Source organism: Carettochelys insculpta, chromosome 1 (genome assembly GCF_033958435.1).
Source record: "Carettochelys insculpta isolate YL-2023 chromosome 1, ASM3395843v1, whole genome shotgun sequence".
Lineage (NCBI taxonomy): Eukaryota > Metazoa > Chordata > Testudines > Carettochelyidae > Carettochelys > Carettochelys insculpta.
The window spans coordinates 262697117-262721777 of NC_134137.1; the positions used below are offsets into that span (position 1 = coordinate 262697117).

Genomic DNA, 24661 nt, shown 5'->3' on the forward strand with positions numbered 1-24661 from the left:
ATGCATAAAAACCATATTCTATCACTGCACAAACACCAAATAATGATGAACAATAACTCCACCACTATCAGTCTATCCTGAAAGGTGATACAGTGGATAAACATGCATGCAAACTGTTAAACATGCATGTGTAATGTCTCCCACTATGAGTCTGATCTTATTTGAATATAATTCTAGTGAATCAACACAGGACACTCTCCTTCTCAATCAGCACCTGTGTAAAGTGATCTAACAGATTGGCTACATCTACACTAGCCCAAATCTTCAACATGGCCATGCAAATGGCCATTTCAAAGACCACTAATGAGGCACTGAATGCGCAGCTTGTCCAGATGGGGGTACTTTTTGAAAGGACCCCAGGAACTTTGAAGTCCCCTTATTCCTATCAGCAGAAAAGGACCCCTCCCTAGTCTGGATGAACCATGTGGCAGCGAAACACAGCAATTGCAAAGAGCCGCGGCTAGCAGCATGCTAATGAGGCGCTGAATATGCATTCCAGTGCCTCATTAGTAATCTTCCATGTGGCCATTTGCATGGCCATGTTGAAGATTTGGGCTAGTGTAGACACGGCCATTGTTAGCTTATACGATGTGGTAGTAAGGGGGCTATATTTTAATTTGCCTTTTATTTTAATTGTGGATGGGATAGTGACAGTTCTTTGCAAATATGAGAGGCATAGGAGAAAGAAGAGATACAATTCCTCACAAAAATCTGATTTTAGATTAGTTCAGTCTGTCTGGTTATCAAGGCCTTGACAAATGGATGTCTGTACCTCAACAGGTAGGCATCCTTCAGTCTGCATAGACTATGGATCGCGCCCTTTAAAGTTTCAATTGAGGACTTCATTTACAGCGTCTATTGTGACTATAAAGACCCACACGAGAGTGACAGTCCTTGCTGCATCTCTTGCAGATGTGGTGGGTGTCTGGCAAGTCCTTATTGTGCTTTCTGTGCGCTCGCTTCTCCTCTGCTAGCTGTCTGATCTTCATCTCGCCCTTCTGAAGGCCCTTGTGTAACCCCTGCCTCCATCTGCTGCGGTCATCTGCTAGTTCTTCCCAGTTGTCCAGCTCAATGTCTACCTCTCTGAGGTCTCTCTTGCAGACATCTTTGTAGCGCAGCTGGGGGCGTCCGGGAGGTCTTTTGCCAGAGAGGCTAGCTCACCATACAGGATGTCTTTTGGAATCCTTCCATCATTCATCCTGTGGACGTGGCCAAACCAGCGGAGCCGACGCTGCCTGAGGAGGGTGTGCATGGTTGGGATTCCAGCTTGCTCGAGGACGGCGGTGTTGGTCACTCTGTCCTTCCATGATATTCCAAGGGTGCGCCTGAGGCAGCGCAAGTGGAAGACATTCAGCCTCTTTTCCTGGCGGGCATACAGGGTCCAAGTCTCACTGCCATAAAGGAGGGTGCTGAGGATGCAGGCTCTGTAGACTTGCATTTTGGTGTGAGTGTACAGCTTGTTGTTATTCCACACTCTCTTGCTGTGTCTGGACAGAGTTGTGGCCACTTTTCCGATCCTCCTATTTAGCTCAGTGTCCAACGACAGGGTGTCAGTGATGGTGGACCCGAGGTAAACAAACTTGTGGACGACCTCTAACGTATAGTTGTCAATGCTGATTGATGGGGATTCAGCAACATCCTGACCGAGTACGTTTGTCTTATTTAGGCTGATGGTAAGCCCAAAGTCCTTGCACGCTTTGGAGAACTGATCCAGTAGTTTTTGAAGCTGGTCTTCTGTGTGAGACACTACAGCAGCATCGTCTGCGAACAGCATGTCTCTGATGATGTACCTCAACAATGCCTCTTAAAACACTATACTGGCTTCCTGTGTGATGCATAAAAATACAGAAATCCCAGGAAGCAGAACTGTGCCATAAAAAGCATATTATTTGTCTTTTTCTTGGCCTTCCCCATTTGAGAAACTGGGCAAGGCCAGAATCACCAAATGGTAGATACTCTCCCTATTTTATAGAAGCCAAATTAACTGGTAAGAGTGGATTCTTGAACTAGAAAAGGCAGCTCAACCCTTTGGTTCACCATTCTTCATGAAGCACAGTGAAACTAGGCTGCTCAGGAGATGATCAAGGACTAGCATTATAAAATGTTTGCTATTTCATTTTTAAATGCATGAAGTGCAAAAAAAAAAAATCCCACTAATCTGCAAACTGAACTTGTTCACATGGAGAAACTGAAAGAACAGAGTTCCAGTGTTAGTTATTCTCAGGGATTAACACAGATTCCATATCAAAAGTGGTCCTGCATAGACAGGAATGGCAGTGAACCTTTCCTGCACTGCCTTTGATGTCATGTACAACTCAAAGGGTGCACACTGTCCTATAAACAGTAATTGCTGAAGTAATTCAGCTCAGATATGCCTATGGCATGGCACTTCCCCACACCAACTCATTGTGGCAGAGACAGCACTAAAAATAGGTCAGGGGATGGAAAAGTATTAGCTCACCAAAGAGTACTACAGATAAAACAAGAGGCCAGATACAAGGTAGATGAGCATTTCCCAAACTGCGTTCTGTGGAATACTGGTGTCCTTCATTAAAAAAATTTGAAGTTAGCAGCATTTTTCATCTAAAATACTAAGGTATTTGAATAGTATTTAGACTGTAGGTATATTAATATTTATAACACATTCATAATAGTATAATTGTTGTTATGCGACTGTTGCCGAAACAATCGGAGCTATTCAGCTTGTTTCAGCATGAGATGTTTGGAGAAATAATGTGATGCTCCACTCGATTTGAGGATCAAACTCTCCAGTATCATTCCTAATACCAATCATAAAAAAAAATCGCAAAAATCACTCTTCCCATTTAAAAAAAACCTGTCAAATGTTTTTTTTATTTTCCAGTAGTTTTCTGTAAAAATAAATTTATAAAAACACAAAATTTAAAAATATTATTCCATACCTAATTTGTTTTGCATTTCTTTTTCTTAAAAATGTTTTTAAGAGTTAAGGAAGGACAGTCCTTTTTTGAACAATTTTGACCTTTCTATTTTTGTAGACAAGAACGACAATAACCATCTTTCCTTCAGCCGTCACACTGATATTTCATTCTGAGTTTGTACTGAATTTTTATACTTAATTATAGGGTTGCTAACTGTCCTCCTACCAGAAGGACATTAGCTTTTTATTCAGATTATTTTCTCTTATTATTTTTGTTCTTTGAAAATAAAAGACATCTAAAAAACCTAACTCTTTTAGCTTTTGAGCTTTATGTTCAGCAAGTTTTTGGCATGAAACCCTCTCCCCCCGTCCCCTACCAGTATGTATGTGTTCAGTTAATGCCCAAGCCCAAAAGTGTTCTGTGGCCAAATTAGTTTGGAAAACACTGAGATAGAGGATATCAAGCCAGCAGAGAATGAAAGCATAGAGTATTTGGGCCTAACTAGAGAGCGAACACTAATGACAAATTAAGCTTTCATCTACACTATCATTTAGAATCAGTCAAGCAGGAAGCAATACAATTTTAACACAGATTCTAAATGAGGCTCAGATTCAAACACTCAGTTCCATTTTCTAACTCAGTGATTTACTACAAAGATCAGAAATGTACCGTAACATAAAACCATATTAAATCACAGGGGAGAGCCTGACAAAGGGGAGAAACTTTACTAATCCCATTGTACCACAAGAGCCATTAACTGCTACTGTCCTGTTTTGCATGTTACGCATAAAACATGTAAGCAGAAAAGGAGGGGGTACAAAGACAGCTACACTGCAAACACCCAACTTCAGAATACACTTTCTATGTCCACCATCTGCTGTCAATAATCCTGTAAGAAGCACTTCAAACCATAGTGTCAAAAAACAAAGAAAACTCTGCAACTACCTAGTGACTTTTTCTTGGAAGGAATCTGGGGACATAAATACATTACATTATTTCTGTAGTTCGAGAAATTTATTTTTCATTTTATATTATGCACTGCAATACCCAAATCATTACTTCAGAGTCTTCTGAAAATTAGTTACAAAATAAATAGTTGGAAATTGAAAACAAAATAAGAGGAGAAAATAAATATTACTCTTACTATAATAAACCAATGTCTACATCAGGTGGCCAAACCATCTAAGCAGTCATTTGAGCAAGAGTCAAATCTGAAGCATTCACAGACAGCCTTAATGAAGGAAGTGAAGAAAGATAACTCATTGTAACTAAATAGCAAAATTACATGAATTAAGAGACAGCAAGTTAGTTTAATATATTTTCTTCATTATTCCCACACATGCCTCTTTCTGCTTCATGTCTCTTCCTTCTTAAACTTTAATGGAAAATAAACTTTGGGGGTTTGAGAAAAGACCAAAACAACATTTAAATTCAAAGTCTTTCTAAAGTAAAACACAGGACGGTAGGAAGCTCTAGTTTTCATGAGATTTTGTTACAAAGATCTTACTTTGGCAAACTAAATTCTGCGTAATAAGACAGAATGCCACACAATGCCTTTGCTTGTCTTTAAGTGAGCATTTCAAAGTGAATGACACCACCTGTTGAGAAGCATCTACTGAAGAAGACTCAAAAATTACTATATCCTTTCCTCTCCTAAGTGACAATGCCTGGACTGACTAAACCTATCAGACACATGTGTTCCAGACATCGCTCAGACAATCATTCAAGGGGCAAAGCAACATCTGCAGAGCAGTTCATTGGTAACTACAGTGTGCGAAATTTCAAGTCTTACAATCTAGAGAGCAATAAACTGCCAAATGAGGAAAACTGATGTAGCTGACCTTAAACACAAATTCCACTCATACCTTTCCTGCCACCTCTTCAATCATACACAACTTTGTATCTATGAGATAGAGAACACACGAATAAAGGTAATTAAATTTTTCCTGACAGAAAAACTACATGACTCATAATGAAGGTGAAGGGCCCAAGAGTTGGCCAGTTTCCCAGTTCCTTCAAGTATTTGTCAGTCCCAGTATCCATGAGCCACAGTCTGCTTTGTAAACCAAGAAGTCAGCTCAGGGCCCAGCGATGAAATGATACTGTAAGAGTAGCAGCTCCTACAAAGACACTGATGAAAAACTGCATAAATGGCAGACTTGCTGGTTAAACAATAGCTTCAGCTTTTGAATATTAGTAACCTATTCCTTCAGGTTCAAAAAGCCACACCGCAGCCTTTTTTTCTGGGAAGCAGTTCATATGACACAAAATGTACAATATTTTGCCAAAGGTTTCAAGGCATGCATTTAGCTATGTTCACAATGACACTTCCCTTCACCCAAGAACGCCCAACAAAACGTGCACGCAAAAAATTACAGGTAAACATATCAGCCCTCAAAAAGGCAAAATTAATATATTCTATAAAAAAATCTTCTGCCCCAAATAAGAAATTATACCTTGACTGAGAGAAATGCTAGAGATTCCACATGAGGGAGCAGGTCTCGAACCCTTGTAAATAGCTGCTCTTTGGAGCTGATAACTTCTGACTGAAGTTAACTGCTAGCAGTTGCCATAACAGAAGTTGGATTCTGACGGAGGATTTCAGTCCTGAGGTCTGAGCCCTGGCACACTGGAAGTTCTGATTGATTCCCAGCTTCAATTTAAATCAACAATAGGAAGAGGAAGCATTTGGGTTCCGCTGTTTAGCACCACTTCACTTGTACTGCCTGTCTGATCTGTCTCAGACTTCAATCTTCTGGTATCTTCTAGGCCTAAATCTGGACACGTGCTCTGACTACAAATTGAACATCTCTAGTCCGGCACCTTGGGACCTAACCAGTGCCAAATAAGAGAATTTGCTGGGCTATGGGAAGTGGATATTTCTAGCAGCATTACCAACACTTCCACTTCTTAGTGGGCTCTTATAAGACATTTTAGGGGTAAACTGTCACTAAACAACAGCACAGAACACTGAGACCTGGGAATGGTGGCTATAAATAAACTTTACGGGACCATGGGAAACTTGGAGCAGTTGTCCAGCTAACTAAAATCATAGTGGATTACAGATGCTGCTGGATGAGAGAGTTCAGATTAGAGAGGTTCAACCTGTACTAGCTCAGACCAACCAGGTTCTGGTCATGATACACCATGGAATTTACTACGGACTTTGTAATTTTAATCATGGAAGATGTTCAGATACTATCTGGGGATGGTTATCAGCATAAAACTCTGTTAGCTAACAAATTGAGTGCATGATCTATTGAACTAAAATAATTCAGCTAATGTTTATGTTTTTTCTTTATGTCCTTCAACTACAGATCCAGAATGAAATATGAATATTAATTACCTAACAGATGCACACATCAAACTTCACTGTCACCAAGATACTGGTCCACATTCTGATATCAATAACACCAGTGTAAATCTAGAGCATTGCTGCAACTGAAGATCAGAAGCTGACCTGCTAGCTTTCATATTCATTACCAGGAGGAATAGTTTTAATTAGGGTGGATACAAATCAATGATTTTAAAAAAAATGTAAAAAAATCTAATTTTTTAATTTTTGAATAAAATGCTAAATTTCTCATTTAGAACTAAACAATTACAATAAAATCTCATTACACACAATACACTAACACTTACTGTCTCATAAAAATAAACTAATGGCTCTAATCTGTCTAGCCTAACAGCCAGCTCTTGCCTCTTTGAAAGTCCAGAGCTTTAATCTCTGCCACAGAATAACATGTGTAAAGACAGACATTGGCAGGACTGGATTGTTTCTGTTCTGTGTTTATGCGGTGATGGATGTGAGCCAAGCATGGCAAAGTTAGTTAAGACATTGTCTAAAGACAAGGAGACAGTATATATGAAAGGACAGAAGCAGCATAGAAAGGAACAATGGAGTTGTTTGGAAAGAAAAAGGGAAGTCATTCAGCGTGCGCACACAGCATCCCATAGTTTCCTCCACTTTTGTCATAGAAAAACTGTCATGGCTTCTGGGTGTAAGAGAGAGCTATCTGGGAATATTTTGAAGAAATTTGTTTCCTGGGTAAAAAAAGGAAAACACGGCAAGAGTAAGCAGTTCAAGTAGATGATGCAGGACCTAGCTGCAAGAATGGAACATCAGAAGGAAAACTACTTATTGGAAGAAAATGAAGTGGATGAAAATGTGGATATGTCTGAAAAACAATATGGATCAACCTTGCAACACGTCATTCTTCAAGACTCATTCTCTCTCTCTCTACCTTTTAATAGAAAAGTAAATTCCCAAGTTATTTGCTATGTTGGACGTTAGGCAAAAAAAAAGTTTAGTTTAGATAATTCTAATGGCTTGTTTAATCAGTTAACTAAATTTAGAATCTATCACCCAAGTAAATGATACAGAAAACTGCAGTAAAAGAAATCTAGAGTTTCCAGTTGTCAGTGTAATTTTCTTAACTTATATTTCATAAACCATGCCTCTTAGAGTATCATGGTTACAGATCATAACAATGATGCCTAAAGTTTATTCCCTGTTTTACTTCAGCATAACTCAGCTTTCCCAAAAGGAATACCATCCTATACTTTTCAACTGAGCTTACTACAAAATTGAGTGCACTCTAAACACAGTTCGCCTTAGCTTTTTTGCTAATTTGGAAGCAGTTCTTCATCAAAATGACAATGGGAGTGGGGAAGATGAGAACTAGATGTAAAAGTTTTAAGGACACTACACATTTGGTGTTGAGGACTTGTCTGTTACAGTTAATATAATTTGAAATTTGAAAAAGATAGGAATTGAAGGACAGTCATCAGCCAGCAACTCAGGAGACTGCTGGAACAGCAAATATGAAACACTGAATATAACATTTAAGATTTAATTTAATAAAATATAAGTGCTACTGATTTTGTGTGGATGATTTAGTTCTTACCATTCCTAATGTACTGCTACTGCATCTGCAGCTTGACTTGGGTATTGAGTATTATGTACTATTTCCTAAATTAATAACAATCAACTTATCTAAAAATAACCCATACAGAGTATATTCTCTTAGATGCTGTGGAATGCTGTACTGAGCTGTAAATTAACATGTTTTAGTGATCAGATTTGCCCATTGTTTAAGGAAATATCAATAGGAAACTTGATTTAAATCAATATTTTTTTGGTGATTTACATCAATGATTTAAACTGACTTGATTTAAATCAATCCACCCTTGTTTTATTTATGAAAACAATCTTGTCCTCCACCAGAAATACATGTATATATTTTATACACACCTGAAGATATTAATATTTCTATTATGGCAGCACTCCAGGGTCCCAGCAAGAAAAAGAACCTCATTATGTCATATACATATACACAAAAACATTACACTGGCTCTAAATAGCTTACAGTTTAAATTCAGCCATCAGGAAATATACTTGCCTCAACTCAGTATCTCCATAAGTGCATGTACCTGGGGAGCAATACAATATATGATCTAGACTGTGAGAAGGAAATAGTGACTAGAATAGCGAATGCAAGACTGAGCTTGAAGGAGATGGATAAGATCTGGAAAAGCAAAGCTATTAGCTTAGGAACGAAGCTGACTGTCTTGAAAACGTGTATTCAGCAGATGTTGTATGGCTGTGAGACATGGGTGATAACAAAAGATTCGAAGAGAAGAATATTGGCATTCAAGAGAAGTTGTTACAGATAGATCCTGAGAATAGGATGGATGCAGAAGGTCACCAACAAGGAATTATATGGGAAGATACAGCCAAGAGAAAACCTACTGCAGAAGGAACAAAAAGTCCTGTGGCACCTTATAGACTACCACAGAATTTGGAGCATAAGTTTTTGTGGACAAAAACTCGCTTCATCAGATGCATGAGTGGGGGCGTTTCAGAGAAGGGTATAAAGAGGGAGTCTCAGTAAAGGGGAGGGCCAGAGTTGACAAGGTCTGTTCAGTCTCAGAGAATATGGCCCATTATCAGCAGTTCATGGGGAACTGTAAACATCAAGAGGTGAGAAATCAAGTCAGTTCAGCCAGGGGGTATGTGGCCTATTATCAGTGGTTAATGTGGAGGTGTAAACATCAAGAGCGGAGAAACTGCTTTTGTAATGGGCCAACCACTCCCAATCTCTGTTCGATCCTTGGTTGATGGAGTCAAATTTGCAAATGAATTGCAGCTCTGAAGAAGGTTATACAACGGAAGTTACAGCTAGTTGGGCATATCTGCAGAATGAACGATGAATGAAAATTCAAGACCTTGGTATTCGGCGTAGTGGACGATTCGAATAGGAGATGCAGACCCCACACAGAATGGGTAGATGATATAGTAGATCGGTACAAAACCAGTCTATAGAAACAAAGCCAGTCTACACTGGACAGGGAAAGATGGAAGGAAATAGCGAGAGAGGCATCAGACACCAATGGGCACTAAGCTCACGGTGGTTGTTGTTGATGATGAGTATCTCCATAGGCATAATGGTGTCCTGACTCACATTATTCTGGCTGCTTCTGCTGCATCCTCTGAACAGTGAAAACTATTTTATAAGAGACAAAGCTCTTTGCCTAAGTACCAATTTTTACAATCTACTTTTTCTCCAGTCCTATCTGTATCTGAGATAATAAAAAATCCTGACTAATTTACCAAATAACCATCTGAGGTGCATTAAGCAGTTTCAGAATGTGTGAATTGTTGAGACCTTGTTTTTTAGACTTTATGCAATCACCACACATTATCTGGGACACCCATAAGTGGCTTTTATCTACGTGCAAGTTCATTAAAAGTGAGTACCATTTACAATGTATCCTTAAAACAGATTCAAAATAGTAAAAGCAATACACCTAGGTTATCTGTGGCATTTGATGACTGTGTCAAGGAACAACCTATATGCACAGAAGGAGTCTGCAGTGGTCTTCTAGTGCCCAGGGAGGTATCTGGCTAAGATGGTGATGCCATGTTGGATAAACCAGTTCCTTAATTTCAGATTTCTCTGAGCATAATGAGTGGGACCTCACTTTGCCTTGTCTGTCGATGTAGCGCATGCAAGCTGAATTTATGATTAGGACCCTGATGCGGCAATGTGTGAGCAGTGGAAGAAAGCATCACCAAGCACTGCAAACCATTCACAGGTCTAGAAAGGTGATTCATAAGGCAGATTCGGTTAAGGATCATCTGTCTGGTACCATTTGAGTGTAAGGTGTGCTCCCACTAATGGAGGCATCAGTTGTTAAGAATTATGGTAGGTGACAGTTGCAGGAAAGGAATTCTGATGCAAATGCTGTTGAACTGTGTCAACCAGAGTAGTAAGCCCTTTACTGTCATTGGAATAGGTATGTATTTATGCAGGCAGAGCCTGTGAGGACATGTACCATACGTCGCCACACTTGAAGGCAATTGCATATGGAGCCATGCATCCTTTACCACGAATGTGGCAACTGCCATGTACCTGAGTAGCTGGGAGACACACAGCGGTGGACATTGGAGGTAGGCTTGTACCTTATTTTGGGATGTTTTTAATTTCCCTTTAAAACTTGGACTAAGCTCACAAGTTCATCATGAACAATCTTCCCATTACATTGACAGATTGACCCACTAACCTCAAAAATGTAAACAAAAGAACAAAGATGTTTTGATAGCCTTTGGATATTTTGTATCAGGCATGAGGATATATCAGAAGGCATAGAACTCTGTTCACTTGCAAATTACCTTCTTTTGAAGAACGTTGACCTTGCGTTCCTTCACATCCAGCATGTCCTTGAGGTCATGTATTTCTCCTGCTTGAGTCCCTTTCTCCTCTGCTATCTCCTGGATCTGCTTCGTCTTCTTATTTAGCATTGTCTCTTTTTCCTCCAGACGTAATCGTAGAGCATCCACCTGAGTTTATATGTGCAGAAACAAGACTGGGTTAGATAGGCATGGAAAGAGTTACAAGACATGGCATACACTGCTTATATTATAAAATGAGTGGGGTCAAACCCCAGACAGATTCTGGTAACTAACCTTCCATGAACATTTGTAAAATCAACCTGCTTTAGCAAGGATGGTTACTATTTAAGAACAATTTATCAAATTAAGAGTACAAGTAGACCTGATGCCTCTATATAAAAATCAATATTAAAACATCAAAACAGAACCACCTGGTGGAAGGAGTGACAGCACCATGGAGACCTCAGTACTGAAGCCTTGTTGCAGTCCGGGCAGAAGCCTGGGCTTGGCTATTGAGGATTGTGACTGGTAGGTAGAGTTGCAGAACCCTGGATAGGCTTCTGCTGTGACTTGGAGACAAAGCCTTGAGCTAAGGGCAAGGACAATGAAGGCTCATGGGGAAGTGGGCAAGACAATTTAAGCAGAATTAAAACAGAATCAGCTGTCAACTGCAATCTTCAGGGCCCCAGGCTGGGACTCGGGAGTGGGCAGGCCTGGGTACCCTCCATTCCACAGTAGCTACTTGAGAGAAGAAGAAAGCTAATCCTAAGCAACCAGAAAGGAGAATCATCAAGACCCTCATCTTTTTGGAAGAAGAATACAGAGCCTTAATGTAAGGGCAAGGATACTGTCTCCAGAAGGGGAAATTCGGAAGGCACCACTCTCAAGCAGAGTGAGAATCAGACAGAGAGTGAACTCAGGGACACTACAGAAAGAGTGCCAAGATGGGCCCTGTTAAATGCGTATGCCAGAAGAGATTTGTATTTCACACAGGAGTGTGAATCGCACAGATGGGTGAGTAGCCAACAAGGGAGAAGAACAAAATGAGTGCAGGCAAACACACTTGACCAAATGGGGGTGCTCACAGGAAGCGAGTGCCGTCCTGTTACGCATCCCCAAAGAACTGTACAGTGACAAGCCTATTTTTCCCTCTACTTCTCTTCTCACTGCATTAAACTAGACAGAACACCCAAGGCCAAACATTTAAAAAAGCAGAAGACATAATCAGACATTTGAATATAAATTCAATCAGAAGAAAAAGGCCACCAAGAGCAAAGAATACTCTCACACACCATTGTGGAATATGAAATCTGACAACACCAGACTGCTCATGATACCAAAAGAAACCCACTGACCCGTATGCACTTGGCATTCAGACAGAATTCAAACCAGCCAGCCTAGCTGCTAATCCTATTTGACAATATCAGATTTGGTTCCCTTTAGCTGAATCCGTTACAGGGCATCAGTCACGGTACGTAGGGTGCTTATGGAATCCCTTGCCCCTTCTGCACAGCTCAGACTGACAAAGACATGAAGTAAAAAGAAACTGTGGACAAATGCTAAACAGTAAAAGAAATTAAACTAGCAGTACATTAGCTACTTTATACTTTGTATATGTCAGTCCAATTTCTTTAATCACTTTCTCCTAATTGTGAATGCTCATCAAAGCCACAACATCTATAGCACAATACTCATCGAAAACCCTTTGCTCTTTTGTCTGATCACCATTGTATGGAACACTGAGCCCCCCACTTGTGGGGAGAAAAAAGCAGCCCAAGTCTTCAAGTCAGCACTGTAGCCCTGTCTGCCTGTACTGGAGTCTTCCTGCTCACTTCCACATAATTACAATCAAATTAATGATTTCTTATCCATTAGGTGAAACAATTGGAGATGGGGGGGATGGAAGGAGAAACAAAAGATAACTGTGAATGTATACCAACGGGATGGGTATCATACAAATACCAAAGATCAAGTAGTTATTTATGTAAGAAAAAATCAGCAGCTATATCCAAGTAGATAAAGATTGGCTTTTGAGATTCTAAAAGACAATTTTTGCTTTAACTAGCACCTCATGTTCAGTCTGAATAAAGAGCTCTAACATGTTGTGTTTCAAAATTTTGCAATCCTCAGATTAACAGCTTTCATTCATTCTTGAGGAAAAACAAAAAATTCCCTCGCAAGCAATGCCATGTGTCCCCTATTGGTTATTATGTATCAAATGAGAACCCCTCATACACAAATCCACTGAAGTGAAGTCCTAAGTGAATATACAGTATCTGAAACAGGTTGCTCCACAGAAGACCTTCCACCTTCTGACTGATTGACCCCTTTGGCCTCTATATTGGCTTATGGTTTGGAGTAAATTGAACTCTTTGATTTAATTTGTGTGAGGTCCCTGCATAGAGAATCATGGAGAACACTTTCAGGAAAATTTCTCAAAGGCTGGCAAGACGCACAGTCAACATTCTATCACTGCTCTTGGCAGATGGATCCACTTGTTTGTTCACACCAGCTCAGTTTATGGATGGTGTCTACCCAAACTGCCAAGAATTGAGGTCTGTGGCAGCCAGGTGATGCCAATTTCAACAAAGTCAGTGCAAGGCTTCTGCACACTCAAACGTCTGTGAAAACAGCGATCAGGTTCTGCTACCCTCTCCTGATTTCTGCACCTTATGCATTATTATCTTATCCTAAAGTTAACCTGCTTATTCACATATTAATAGTTATGTCTAATTATATACTAGTGCAGAGGTCCCAAAAGTGTAGTAGGCGTATCTCCCTGGCAGGGCTTGGAGGACCATATGTGGGAATATGGTTGGGCCTTGCCGAGCTCGCACTGGGCTGGGGAGTGTCACCCAGCCCCTCCCCAACCCCAGCTCCGCTTCATTCCTGTCTCTAGCCATACACCAGTTCCTGGCCCCGTGCCTGACTTGGTCCCCAATGTCAGCACGGCTCCACTCCTGGCTCTGCACCAGCCCCCATCCTCTGGCCCAACTGCAGCTCCACTCCTACCTCCAGCCATTGGTGCTGGCTGTGGCTCAGCTCTGAGCCACAGACCCACTTGAGCTGCATACACAGCTTCAGTTCCTTTACTTCCATCTGTCCCATCTCCCAAGAGCTGTCTGAGGAAGAACAGGATAAGATGGATAAGGTAGGAGTGGAGGGGAAGATCATAACCTAAAAAAATTGGGGACCACTGCACTAGTGGTATGTCAGGGAAAAGATAAATGGAGATACAGGGTAGTTGCTGGTGTTTTATACAATTAGGTGCTTTTCACACTTTCTGCATTATCATCTTACTTCCAATGGCTCATGACTATTCCACATTGGTCAGTTACATAAGAACTTCACAACATAAGAATGGCCATTACTGGGTCAGACCAAAGGTCCATCTAGCCCAGCATCCCATCTGCTGACAGTGGCCAGTGCCAGGTAAGGGGGTGGATTGAAGACAATGATCAAGCAACTTGTCTCCTGCCATCCGTCTCCAGCCTCTGATAAAAAGAGACTATGGATACCAGTCCTATCCCCTGGCTAATAGCCTTTTATGGACCTAACCTCCATGAATTTATCCAGCTCTTCTTTGAACTCTTATAGTCCTAGCCTTCACAGCCTCCTCTGGCAAGGAGTTTCACAGGTGACTGTGTGCTGTGTGAAAAAGATCTTTGTTTTATTAGTTTTAAACCTGCTACCCATTAATTTCATTTGGTGTCCTCTAGTTCTTATATGATGGGAACAAGTAAATAACTTTTCTTTATTCACCCACGTCACACTGCTCAGGATTTTACATACCTCTATTATATTCCCCCTCGGTCTCCTCTTTTCTAAACTGAAAAGTCCCAATCTCTTTAACCTCTCCTCACATGGAACCTGTTCCAAACCCCTCATCATTTTAATTGCCCTTTTCTGAACCAATATTCAGTTTCAACCTTCATAGTATCTTTCCTAGAAATGTACATAGCTAGCACAACAGACACCAAACTCCTCTCTTCAACAGGGTACCAAAACCTTCCCCAGATATTTGCACATATACAGTCTTTTTAAGAATGATGCCCTTTCCTATATAGTAAGTTTGTCTGTTTTATTCAATACAAAAACTTGTGTTTTGAGGAATTTTATACAAGAAACCCTTGGTTTTACAGACTCCATTTTAGCAGACTTCGAGAACAACGGACCTCATTGTTCCCAAAGTCCACTTAACTGGGGCCTATAAAATGCTAAATATCCGACCTCCCTCCCCCTATGGACTTTAGGCTGCAGAGTCATCACAGCCTGGAGGAGCCGCTGCCTGTTCCCCTGGAGCTGCCACGCACTCCTTCCCCCAAGGCTGGGGCATGTACGTGGGCGGATGGCGCTTTCATACGTGCTCCTACCCTGGTGGGAGGAGCACGTGGGAGCTCCAGTGGTGGCAGTGGCTCTTCCAGGTAGCAGCGAGGCTTCTGCTGTCATGTGTAGTGGGACCCTTCCTGCGTGGCAGGACCCCCAAACACAACAGAGGCAGGCTCCTGTGGCAGTGAATAGTAGGCATTTGGAGGGGTGGGAGGGACTGGGGGAACCTGGTGCGAAAGGGTCACAGTAAACCCTCTGAGTTTAAAAGACACCCATTCCTTCCATTAGTTTGCAAAATCGCGGATTTAGTGTATAGTGGAAGGCTGAAGTCCCGTGTATCTCATTACCTAGAAAAAAAATCTGATTCTGAAATTTCTTCTACAAGAAACTGGAACTAGAATATCCATAGCTCCACCGATGCTTGTAGGCTTAGGTTTACACTGGCTTCTACTGGGAAAGGCTATAAACAGAAAAAAAAAAAATCAAGAGATGATATTACTTTAATATGAATGTGGGTGGAGGAGTGTGTGTTTGTTTTTCCCCTGAGAATCTGTAAATAAGTTAAAAGGCTTGATCATGAGACTATTATCTAGTTATAAATTTGGGAAAAAATGAAGTTTTCAAAGGCACTTAAGCGACTTAAGAACTTGTTACATTTTCAAAAGTGACACAGGCACTTCAGAGTCTAAGGCTACATCTACAATGCACACACTATAATGGTGTGATTGTGCTGCTGTAGCCACACTGCGGTAAGGGAAACAACGCAGCCCCAGTAAGGGGTGGTAGTTTTCATCAGCTGCAGCCATGCTCCTGAAAACAAAAACTGTCCACACTAGTGAAACTTTTGTATCTTGGTGTGTCTTTTTTTACACTCCTGAGTGACAAAAGTTTTAATGGTGAAAATGTCCCTGTAGTTGAAGGATAATGGGACTTAGGCTCATAAGTATTTCAGTGCTATTGAAAATTTTACCCATTTTTATCTTATCTTTGTTGTATAATGACCAACTGAAATCATGTGAAAGTAGTACTTTGTAATCATGTTTAAGATATTGTCTACAAGGTCTACACTATAAATTAAGCCATATTTGACATGTAAAAGTAAATGATCCCCATCTACCTTAACCTCACAAACAATGGTTGAATGTAAGTTAGTCACTTGTGCAACACTCTGATCAACACTCAATGCAGAAAGTGTGAACAGCTCTTAATCTCTAACCAAAGCCTATGACCTACCTATAGGAGGAAAATTCAAAATGATTCTTTACTTGGTACAACTCCACTGGTAATAATGACACAGTTCTAAGTGAGCACAAGGCACCAACACTTACTATATAGCCTTGCTTTACTAGAAATTGCTGCCACCAGTGGACCTACTGAAGTGCTAAATTAAGTATCCAGCTTTTGTGCATGAAGATGAACCCTAACTGGTTCTAACAAGGGCAAGCTATTCATTTTTCATTATGTGTAGAACACAATTTGGTCTTATCTATGCCAGCAGCCAGACTGTTGATTGAGTGTTGCATGGAGGCAGAAAGCAAGCTGTATTTGGCTTTTCAGTGTCAAACATAGTACTTCTATTCTGCTGCAGAAAAGGCCCACTGAAACATGGGAACTGTGCTTATGAAACTCTATTTGAAAACAGTTAAAGTAATGTCTGGTTACTCTGTTTTAGCATCTTATAAATAAATCATGATTAAAGCTACTTGTTGCTAGAGAAATAGTCAACACAAGCAGAACTATGTTTTTTAACTAATTGTGAATATATATGTAATTAGCAAGCCTTGGTGCTTTATTGTAAATAGGCATTTACTTATGAAATATCCATGCCACATAGAGCAGCTTGTCAGAATTCTTTAATTTTTCTTACAATTTTATGGGATAATATCAATTTTATTTTAAAAGTTTATTCTGTTTATGTAAATTTTCAGGGGCAGGATATTATGAACAGAGATGTTAGGCAACATTTACTGAATGGCATCAGAAGTTGTGATTCAAAAAGTTAATCCTTTACAACCATTAAAACAAATTATCAAGCTCAAATGTCAAAACAGTCTTAAATCGAATTCTTAAGCAGAGGTTTTTTTTCTTTTTACTTCGCCTACCTGTAAATTTCCTATTATTGACCAAAATATTTTTTCACCTGTGTGCATGTGTATAGTGAAATTGACATTTACTGACACACACAAACTAGTTCTTCTAAACTTATCTACAGACTACCACCAGGGCTCGTAATCCTCCCCCAACAAAATCTGAAAGAGATTCCAACATGCACAGAAAACATGTTTAGGTGTAACAGTGTATTAATATAGCTTTGAAATAGTATTACAAGTTCCAACACGGACAAGACATTAAAGACTCATATGTTCATTTGACATATTTAGTGTAAACAGTAGGACACTATGCCTCCTAGGACATGTCTATACTAATTGTGGGTTCGATGCACTGTGACCAATACACTGGAGTTTGATTTTGCCACAGCAGAGAAGACACAGCAAAATCGATCTCTCTAGGCTCAGCCATCAACACTGGTACTCCACGCATGAATCTGAAGAGCCATGATCTGCACCAAGGTACAAAGTCAATGCTGATATGTTGATTCTAGGTATGCTAATGGCATGGCTAGAATTGCATGTCTGCGATCGACTTTGATCCCTAGGGTAGACTAGGCCTTAGTTCCAATATGTCACGTGCCAAGTTTAATCTCTAGGCTATCAAGTCTGTGTGTTGTGTCATCTCTGTATTCGCTTTTTTTTTTTTTTTTAAATGGAAGAATAAAAGGCAGAGGGCTCAGGGAGAAAGCAATTCCCCACAAAATGTTCCTTTAAAAGTACTTTTTAACTATTTCCTCCTATGAAAGCTGTTTTTAATCAACCAGCAGTGGCAGAGAAAGAACATTTTATTTCTTCTGCAGTTCCTTTTAGTTTCCTACAGCTACCAAGTTACATTTCCTGAATGATCAGCAGTGTTACTAGTTGGAGGACAAAATTATTTTGCTCTCTAGCTACTACTGGATCAAGAAACTCTCTTGCATTTCCTTTTGATTCATCAAATGCATTGGATACTCACTACCTCAAACCAAAAGCACAGCAGCCAAAGTTAACCAAAGGTACTCCTATAATGCTTTTAAGATCAACACAAGGCATTGCTAAAGCCCACTCAACAGGATGTGACAGTAAATCTAAACACAGGAAACCTCTCATAGGTAAATATTTTTAATCAACCCAACACAGCTCTACTCTATAACTTTATGCACAATAAAGTGAGCAAGCTTTTAGGACAGTGATACAGCATGCTCCAATAATAATCCAGATCTTTTGTAATCCTGGAAAGCGTCAGACCAGGTAAGTCTCTTCTAGCCTTCCTCACATTACCAATTTCTCTTTTAATTAATTCAGTGGTAGTGAAAGTTGCTGACCCCACTGGCATGAAACTAAAGTCCTCTTTTAATCTAGTGATCTATATTCCTGCTGGTAGTAGTGAAAATTTCCCCAACACTAAACTGTACCAACATGTCAACTGCTGGAGTGGTCACCTGTTCATGACTTCTGCATCCTTGACCTCTCTGTGAAGAATGTCTACTAATGTGCAAAATAATTAAACATTTGGGTTGCTGGAAAGAGAACAATTGCCCCTAGGAGTATGGGAGAAGAGAGTATATAGAAACGCTAGTGGATAACTTTAATTTTCACTTTAACCTTCATCTCACACAGACACTAGGAAACAGCCTGAGAAATCATCATCTCTTTATGCAGGCCAAAGAGCTATCGGATTGCAGCAAATTTCACTCAAGAACACATTGGACTGGGTGTGAACTAGTGACCTCAAGGCAAATAATTTTGTATCACCAATCCCAAATCCTAATGTTACTGAAGTTTAAACTGACACATAAGTACTGAATCTATACAGTAATCTCTCTGAAACTCCTGAGACTAGGAAGATACTCATGATTTAAGAAACAGCCAAATCTGTTCTCATATTGCTCACCATGTTATATTAGATGGTGTGTTGGTGAATTCTAGTGCAGGAGAGCTATTTCCACGTGTTACCTGATTAATATTACGGGTGAGAGAATGTAATTATTCCCCATATCAAAAGACAAAAGCTTTAATGTTATTTCTATTATAAAGCCCCAACTAAGTTAATCATCATCTTCCTAATCATCATGGACAAAAATAATTCAGAAAAATTTAAAAAAATCATTTCTCTTAAAGGTACATTAAATTAATTTCAAAAATATATTCGTTTAAAAATAAACTTGAAATTATCCCAACCTAAGGTAACATCTTATTTCATTACAAAGTTATTAAGATACATTTTAAAAAGTATTCTGCATAAAGAAGTCTTCCTTATGGTTTAATAAGTTCAGAGGGTTGCTCTTTTATTTTACACTGAATCAGGGAAAAACATCTTTAATTTTTGAGATGAACTCAGGCTTTAGAAATTACACAAAATGATGTACTACATATAGTAAGAATCAGTATTATTTTCTGTATTTGCTATACAATGCATATTAGTATTCACATTTTTTCAAATACAGTACTTGAACTTTTATGCAGAAACAGCTTTGGCCTAAATTACTGTTGGTTTTAGTTTAGCTAGTAAGTGCAGAGAGAATGTTTTCTTTGTTTGAACTGGTTCATTCAAAACTGAGAAACCAACTAGGAGTTGAAAAAGTAGTAAAGTTTATTTTCCTCTTCCAAACCTGTGAATAAAAAACAGGTGAAAGAGGATGACAGCTATTAATTCTAAAAACTGGAAGGAAACGGGGCCATTTTTTTTCTAAAAGTACTTATCCTTTATATGCATCTCGCTGCCATAGATTTCAATGTGACTAAGACAGCTAACTTCCTTCATCAGTTTTGAAAATCCCACTGTCTAGCTGCATTTTTAACAACAAAATATCTTTGAAAATCCAGCCCTTGAGTACCAGACAGTAGTTCATTCCCTAATTATAGTTAACACTTCCTTGTTTAATGTATCAGTTGCTTTTAAATGCAAACCAAGTTTCTATGAACATTTTTCCTTCTGCATTCACTACACTGAAAGTAGTTTTATTTCAATTAATGCTCGCTTTGTGCATTTTTAGCTGAGATCCAATTTCCATCCAAATGCAGCCTAACAGAAACTGCACAAAAAATATCATCTAATATGTAAGAAATGAGCCACTGGACATTTTCTAACACAATATACATGCTAAAATTAAGAAGCTAAAAATGTATACTAAGTTACGTTATTGCTGAAATATATATACATATACATCAAGGATAACAAAAAAAGGACGTTACATTTGTATAGACTACATTTAGTTTCATACAGGCATGTTGTAATGCTTATACCAACCAGAGAGAATTAACTTTTTTGAAACAGGAAGAGGGAGAAAACCAGTGTTCCCACTAAGATTTCCATCCACGTGCAGACATTTTCCATCCAGGTGTAAAATAATTTTTTTGGGCATTGAGGCATGTGTGAATAAGCATCACCAGTAGAAACAAAAAATCTAGCTGTGGGCCCTTTGCTAATCAGCTAGGTGCAATTTCAAACTCTCCTGAGCAGCTGCACAAGTGCACAGCTTACAGGGACCACTGGAGATAACTAAAAAGAACAAATGTTAAGCAACATTAAAAATAATTATTTAAATCTAGGCTTCTTGCTTTCTTATTTAAATTATGACTACAATTAGTGATTTGATTTGTGCTAATCCACCGAGTTCCTAACATACAGCCTCTATACCACCACCCCCGTGCGCAGCTCTGGCTCAACTCCACCCCTCACCCCCCCGCAGCCCTAACCCATTCAGGCTTAGCCCCTCCTCCTTGCCCGCCTCCCATAGCCCCAACCCACCACCAGACTTAACCTCCCCAGCTGCTCCCCCCATCCCAGGACTTTCTGCTGCTTCCCCAGCTGCAGAATACATGTTCTGCCAGGGAAAAAGCCAGAACCATGCTTACATGAAATCCAGGTTATGTGATGGCATGCAGAATGGAACCCTTGCGTTCTCTGAGACCTTACTGTACAAAGTAGTCACAAATATCTACTGTAACTCCCACCACCAGCTGCCCTCTATATATGCCAATCATAGCCATAAATTTACCAGATACAGTTGATAAAAACATCATTAATTAGGGGAGGTGGGAACAAGGGGATGGGAGGGTAAAGAACACGCAATAAATTTAATAGTCCGTGATATGAAATGCTAGTATTGTTATTATCCTACAACTCTTTCACACTCACCTTACCCCACTCAAAACACAAACTAGTCATGGTCTATTACTGATTTTGCTGTGATGCATGAGAAAAACATTTTCTGACACAATGGCGCCCTCTTTTGGATACTTCCCATCATTGAATTTATCCAAGTTACCTAACTGAAATGCCAGTAGCATAGCAATTATGTCTGTTTTTGAATAAATTCCAGAAGTAGCAGTTTAATTCCAATGCTCATTAAACTTTTGAAGTTCAGATGTGCACTTTTCCCCTCTATAATATAAGAGTGTAAAGATTTACCATCAAGCTCTGAAGTTCCTAAATTAAGGGGAAAAAAACACTTTTCAGAATGTATGGTTTATTCTCAGAAACATAAAATGCGTATCTCAGATCTAAGCACACATTTATGCACAAGAGCTCCACTACATGTTGATGGTGGTAACAAAGCCACAAAGGTAGCCACCAGAATGCTGTCAGTTCCTCCACCTTCTTCCTTTAGCTATATGATCTGCCATTGCAAACTCCTCCGCTCTTTCAGTCTAGTCATGGCAGATTGCAAAATAGCTGTACCTAAGAAAAGACTGCTAATTGCACATTGATACAGGATTTATATATACATGCACATGCACACATTCTCGCCATACTTGTAGAGTTTCCTCCATATGGAATCTCAAATTTCTAAAAAATGAAATCATTTGTTCAGAGCAAGAGACATTAACCACAGCCACCAATATGGGACATACTGATATGCAGCAGAACTGTTCCAGAGGCAAGACGAATTCTGAATGCCCTACAGTTCCTAAGCAGAACATGATCAAGAAATAGAACACACGGCTATCCCTGGATTTCCTCCCGGATTCCAAGGCACAAATATAGAACTGCCCATTTTACCTCTGTCTGCAGGATGGCAGCTCTCTGTTCTTTAGCTGTAAGGGATTCTTTCAGCACCTCAATATGCTGCTTGCTGTCTGAGAACTGGTTTGTGAGGGTCTCCAGCTTTGTCTGCAAGGCCAGCAGCTCAGTGTCCTTGCGTGACAGCTCCTGTTTCACCTGACCAATCTGAAGAAAGAAAGAAACATGGGGAACAGGAAAAAAAGGAGAGAGGATTGATATTTACCAAGCAATAAAAATAAGCATTCAAAAAAAGTGTATAATATTATAAAGACCATTCACTAGACAATGTTAAAATCTTCAGCTGTCTGTAATCTTAGCAGAAAGATTTCCAGGCAATACAGAAGGGAAAAAAGGGGAAGTTTATAAAAGGTGTGCTTAAACAGAGTGGCTACATCTACACTAGAGGGTTTTGTCGATAAAACTCGGAGTGTCCACACACAAAATGCATTCTGTTGACAGTCTGTCGACAAAACTCGGCACTTCCACCAACAGCATTCTGCCACTCCATAATGAGGAATAATACCTTTGTTGACAGTTGTGGTTAACGAAAAAGCCATGTAGACACTCTGAGGGGATAGACAGGGATTCCGATTCACCAGGCAGCCCTGTTTGCTGAGTTTCTGGCTGGTCATTCTGTCGAGAGACCAGCCAGGTAGTCTGGCCACTCTCCGGCGATGGAGCGGATAGCTTTTTTGATCTGCTTGTGTGTGGGGACATGATCTGTCAACAGCAGTTTTGCCAAAAGTTCTTTTTCAACGGTAACTTCTGTGAACAGATCGCTGTCGTGTAGATGTAACCAGTGAAACCCACGTTCAGCCATCCTGCAATAGATACACCAAAACTAACAGTGCATTATAAACTCCTAAACAGATTAGATATGTTTGGGTGTGACTTCTTGGATCGATGTTTGCCTTGTATCACTTGAACACACTGCTTTTCCCACCCTTCCAGGTCACCAATTCCAAACCCATCTTCAGAGAGAATGCCAGAGAAAAAAAGTTTTATTTTTACATTTGGTAAAATTAGCATTTTACTCTTTCCAATGAGAGAAATATTCCTTTATTTAGGAATCTTACTTAAAGTGAGTGAGCAGAGGGCAAAATTATTAATACCAAAATTACAACATATCACACTAAAAAGGATGCTTTTGGAATAGCCATGCAATGAAAATCTCTGTACTTGAAGTGTACTGAAGACAATCGCAAAATTCCCATGGTTTAAAGAGATACAGAATCACATTTTCATCTCAGTGAATAACAAGTGAAAAAGTTCATCTGCACGGTAGTGAAATAAGATTAAACCTCAATCTAAAAACAAGCATCAGCAAGGACACCTTTGATCCAAAGCTGATCACCAGAGAACATGCTTAGAAAGAGGTATTGGTTATAGCTACAAAGTGAGAAATCTAGGCTTATAATTGGAAACTTGCGGTTTTGCCTCCTCTCCTAAAAAGGGCAATATAATTTAGGCCTGCATTTTGATCTGAGGATGAATAGGTCTTTATGAAATCAAATATGAACTGAAATGTTTAAGAATAATTTACAAACAACTTCCCCAGAGTGCTGGAAACCAAGCCCAATAGCATGCTAAATGCATGAAAACCAGAAAGTGAAGCAGATTATAAACTAAAATGAAACTGAGCAGTCCAATTTTGTTTTCTAAACTGAATGAAATAATACAGCATGAAAAAGCATAAATAATAGTTTTGAAAAAAAAAACCACTGTATTTTAAAAACTGCTGGTTTTAATAATCTGAGGTGTTATTAGCAATACAGATGTATTAAAAATATTTTGAGCCCTTGGATGAAAGTAAGGAAGTGAACAGGCTTGCTTGTATCTTGACAACATCCTGTTAATAAAGGGACATTTTAAAAATCATCTGTCCTGGATGCTGTTGCATTTTTTTCTAACAAATATTACCTCAGACATCTGTTTTCCTGGAGAAAAATGGTGCATAGGGAAGAGAAGTGCATTATTTGTGTAGAAACGAGGGATACACTCAGCCCTCACTATATGAGCACAATTGGTTCCCAACCTTCTGCTTGCAGGTGAACACTCCTAAGAGGGACACTAAACTACCATTAAAATATATGCAAAAGTCTCTGATTGCTTTCTAGTGCTCCTAACTCGGTGAAGGAGTGGCAGCATGTGGCACTGCTTGTGAAAGGTAAGTGAACCTTCAGTTGGTGGTGCAGTAGGGAGGGTTAAAGGTTGGGGGTAGTTTGGGGCCATGAACGGGAAGAAGGGTTAAAATCTGGTGGCAGGTGGGTCCATGGGGCAGACGGTGGGGCATTAAGGCTGTGGGGGTCAGGATCGTGGGGTGGACGGAGGTGTTAAGGCTGTGGTGGTTTAGGGTTGCAGGGCCAGTGGGGTGTCAGGCTGCCGCAGTTTGGAGCTGCAGGGCTGGTGGGGAGGGGAGGTCAGGCTACAGGAGGCTGGGTGTGTGGGGCTGGCAAGTGGGGGTCAGGCTGCCGTAGTTTGAGGCTGCGGGGTGGCAGGTCAGACTTTGGTGGACTGGGGCTGCAGGGCCAGTGGCGGGGGCAGTCAGGCTGCCACGGCTTGGGGCTGCAAGGCCAGCGGGGAGGGTGGGGGTCAGGCTGTGGTGGGTTGGAGCCATAGAGTAGGGGGGTAAGGCTCATATTAGCTGGGGGGAGTTCAC

At 40.0% G+C, this 24661-nt stretch overlaps 1 protein-coding gene across 10 annotated transcripts in view; it reads right to left on the reverse strand.

Moving 5' to 3' along the window:
• The window catches only part of ERC1 (ELKS/RAB6-interacting/CAST family member 1), a 509051-nt gene that overhangs the window by 333471 nt on the left and 150919 nt on the right, over nt 1-24661 (reverse strand). For all 10 annotated transcript variants that reach the window (XM_075006075.1, XM_075006082.1, XM_075006057.1 and 7 more), the window contains 2 exons: nt 22000-22167; nt 10576-10743 (listed from right to left, as the gene is read on the reverse strand). In XM_075006075.1, the coding sequence (XP_074862176.1) occupies nt 10576-10743; nt 22000-22167 (336 nt within the window). The remainder of the gene's footprint in view (nt 1-10575; nt 10744-21999; nt 22168-24661) is intronic.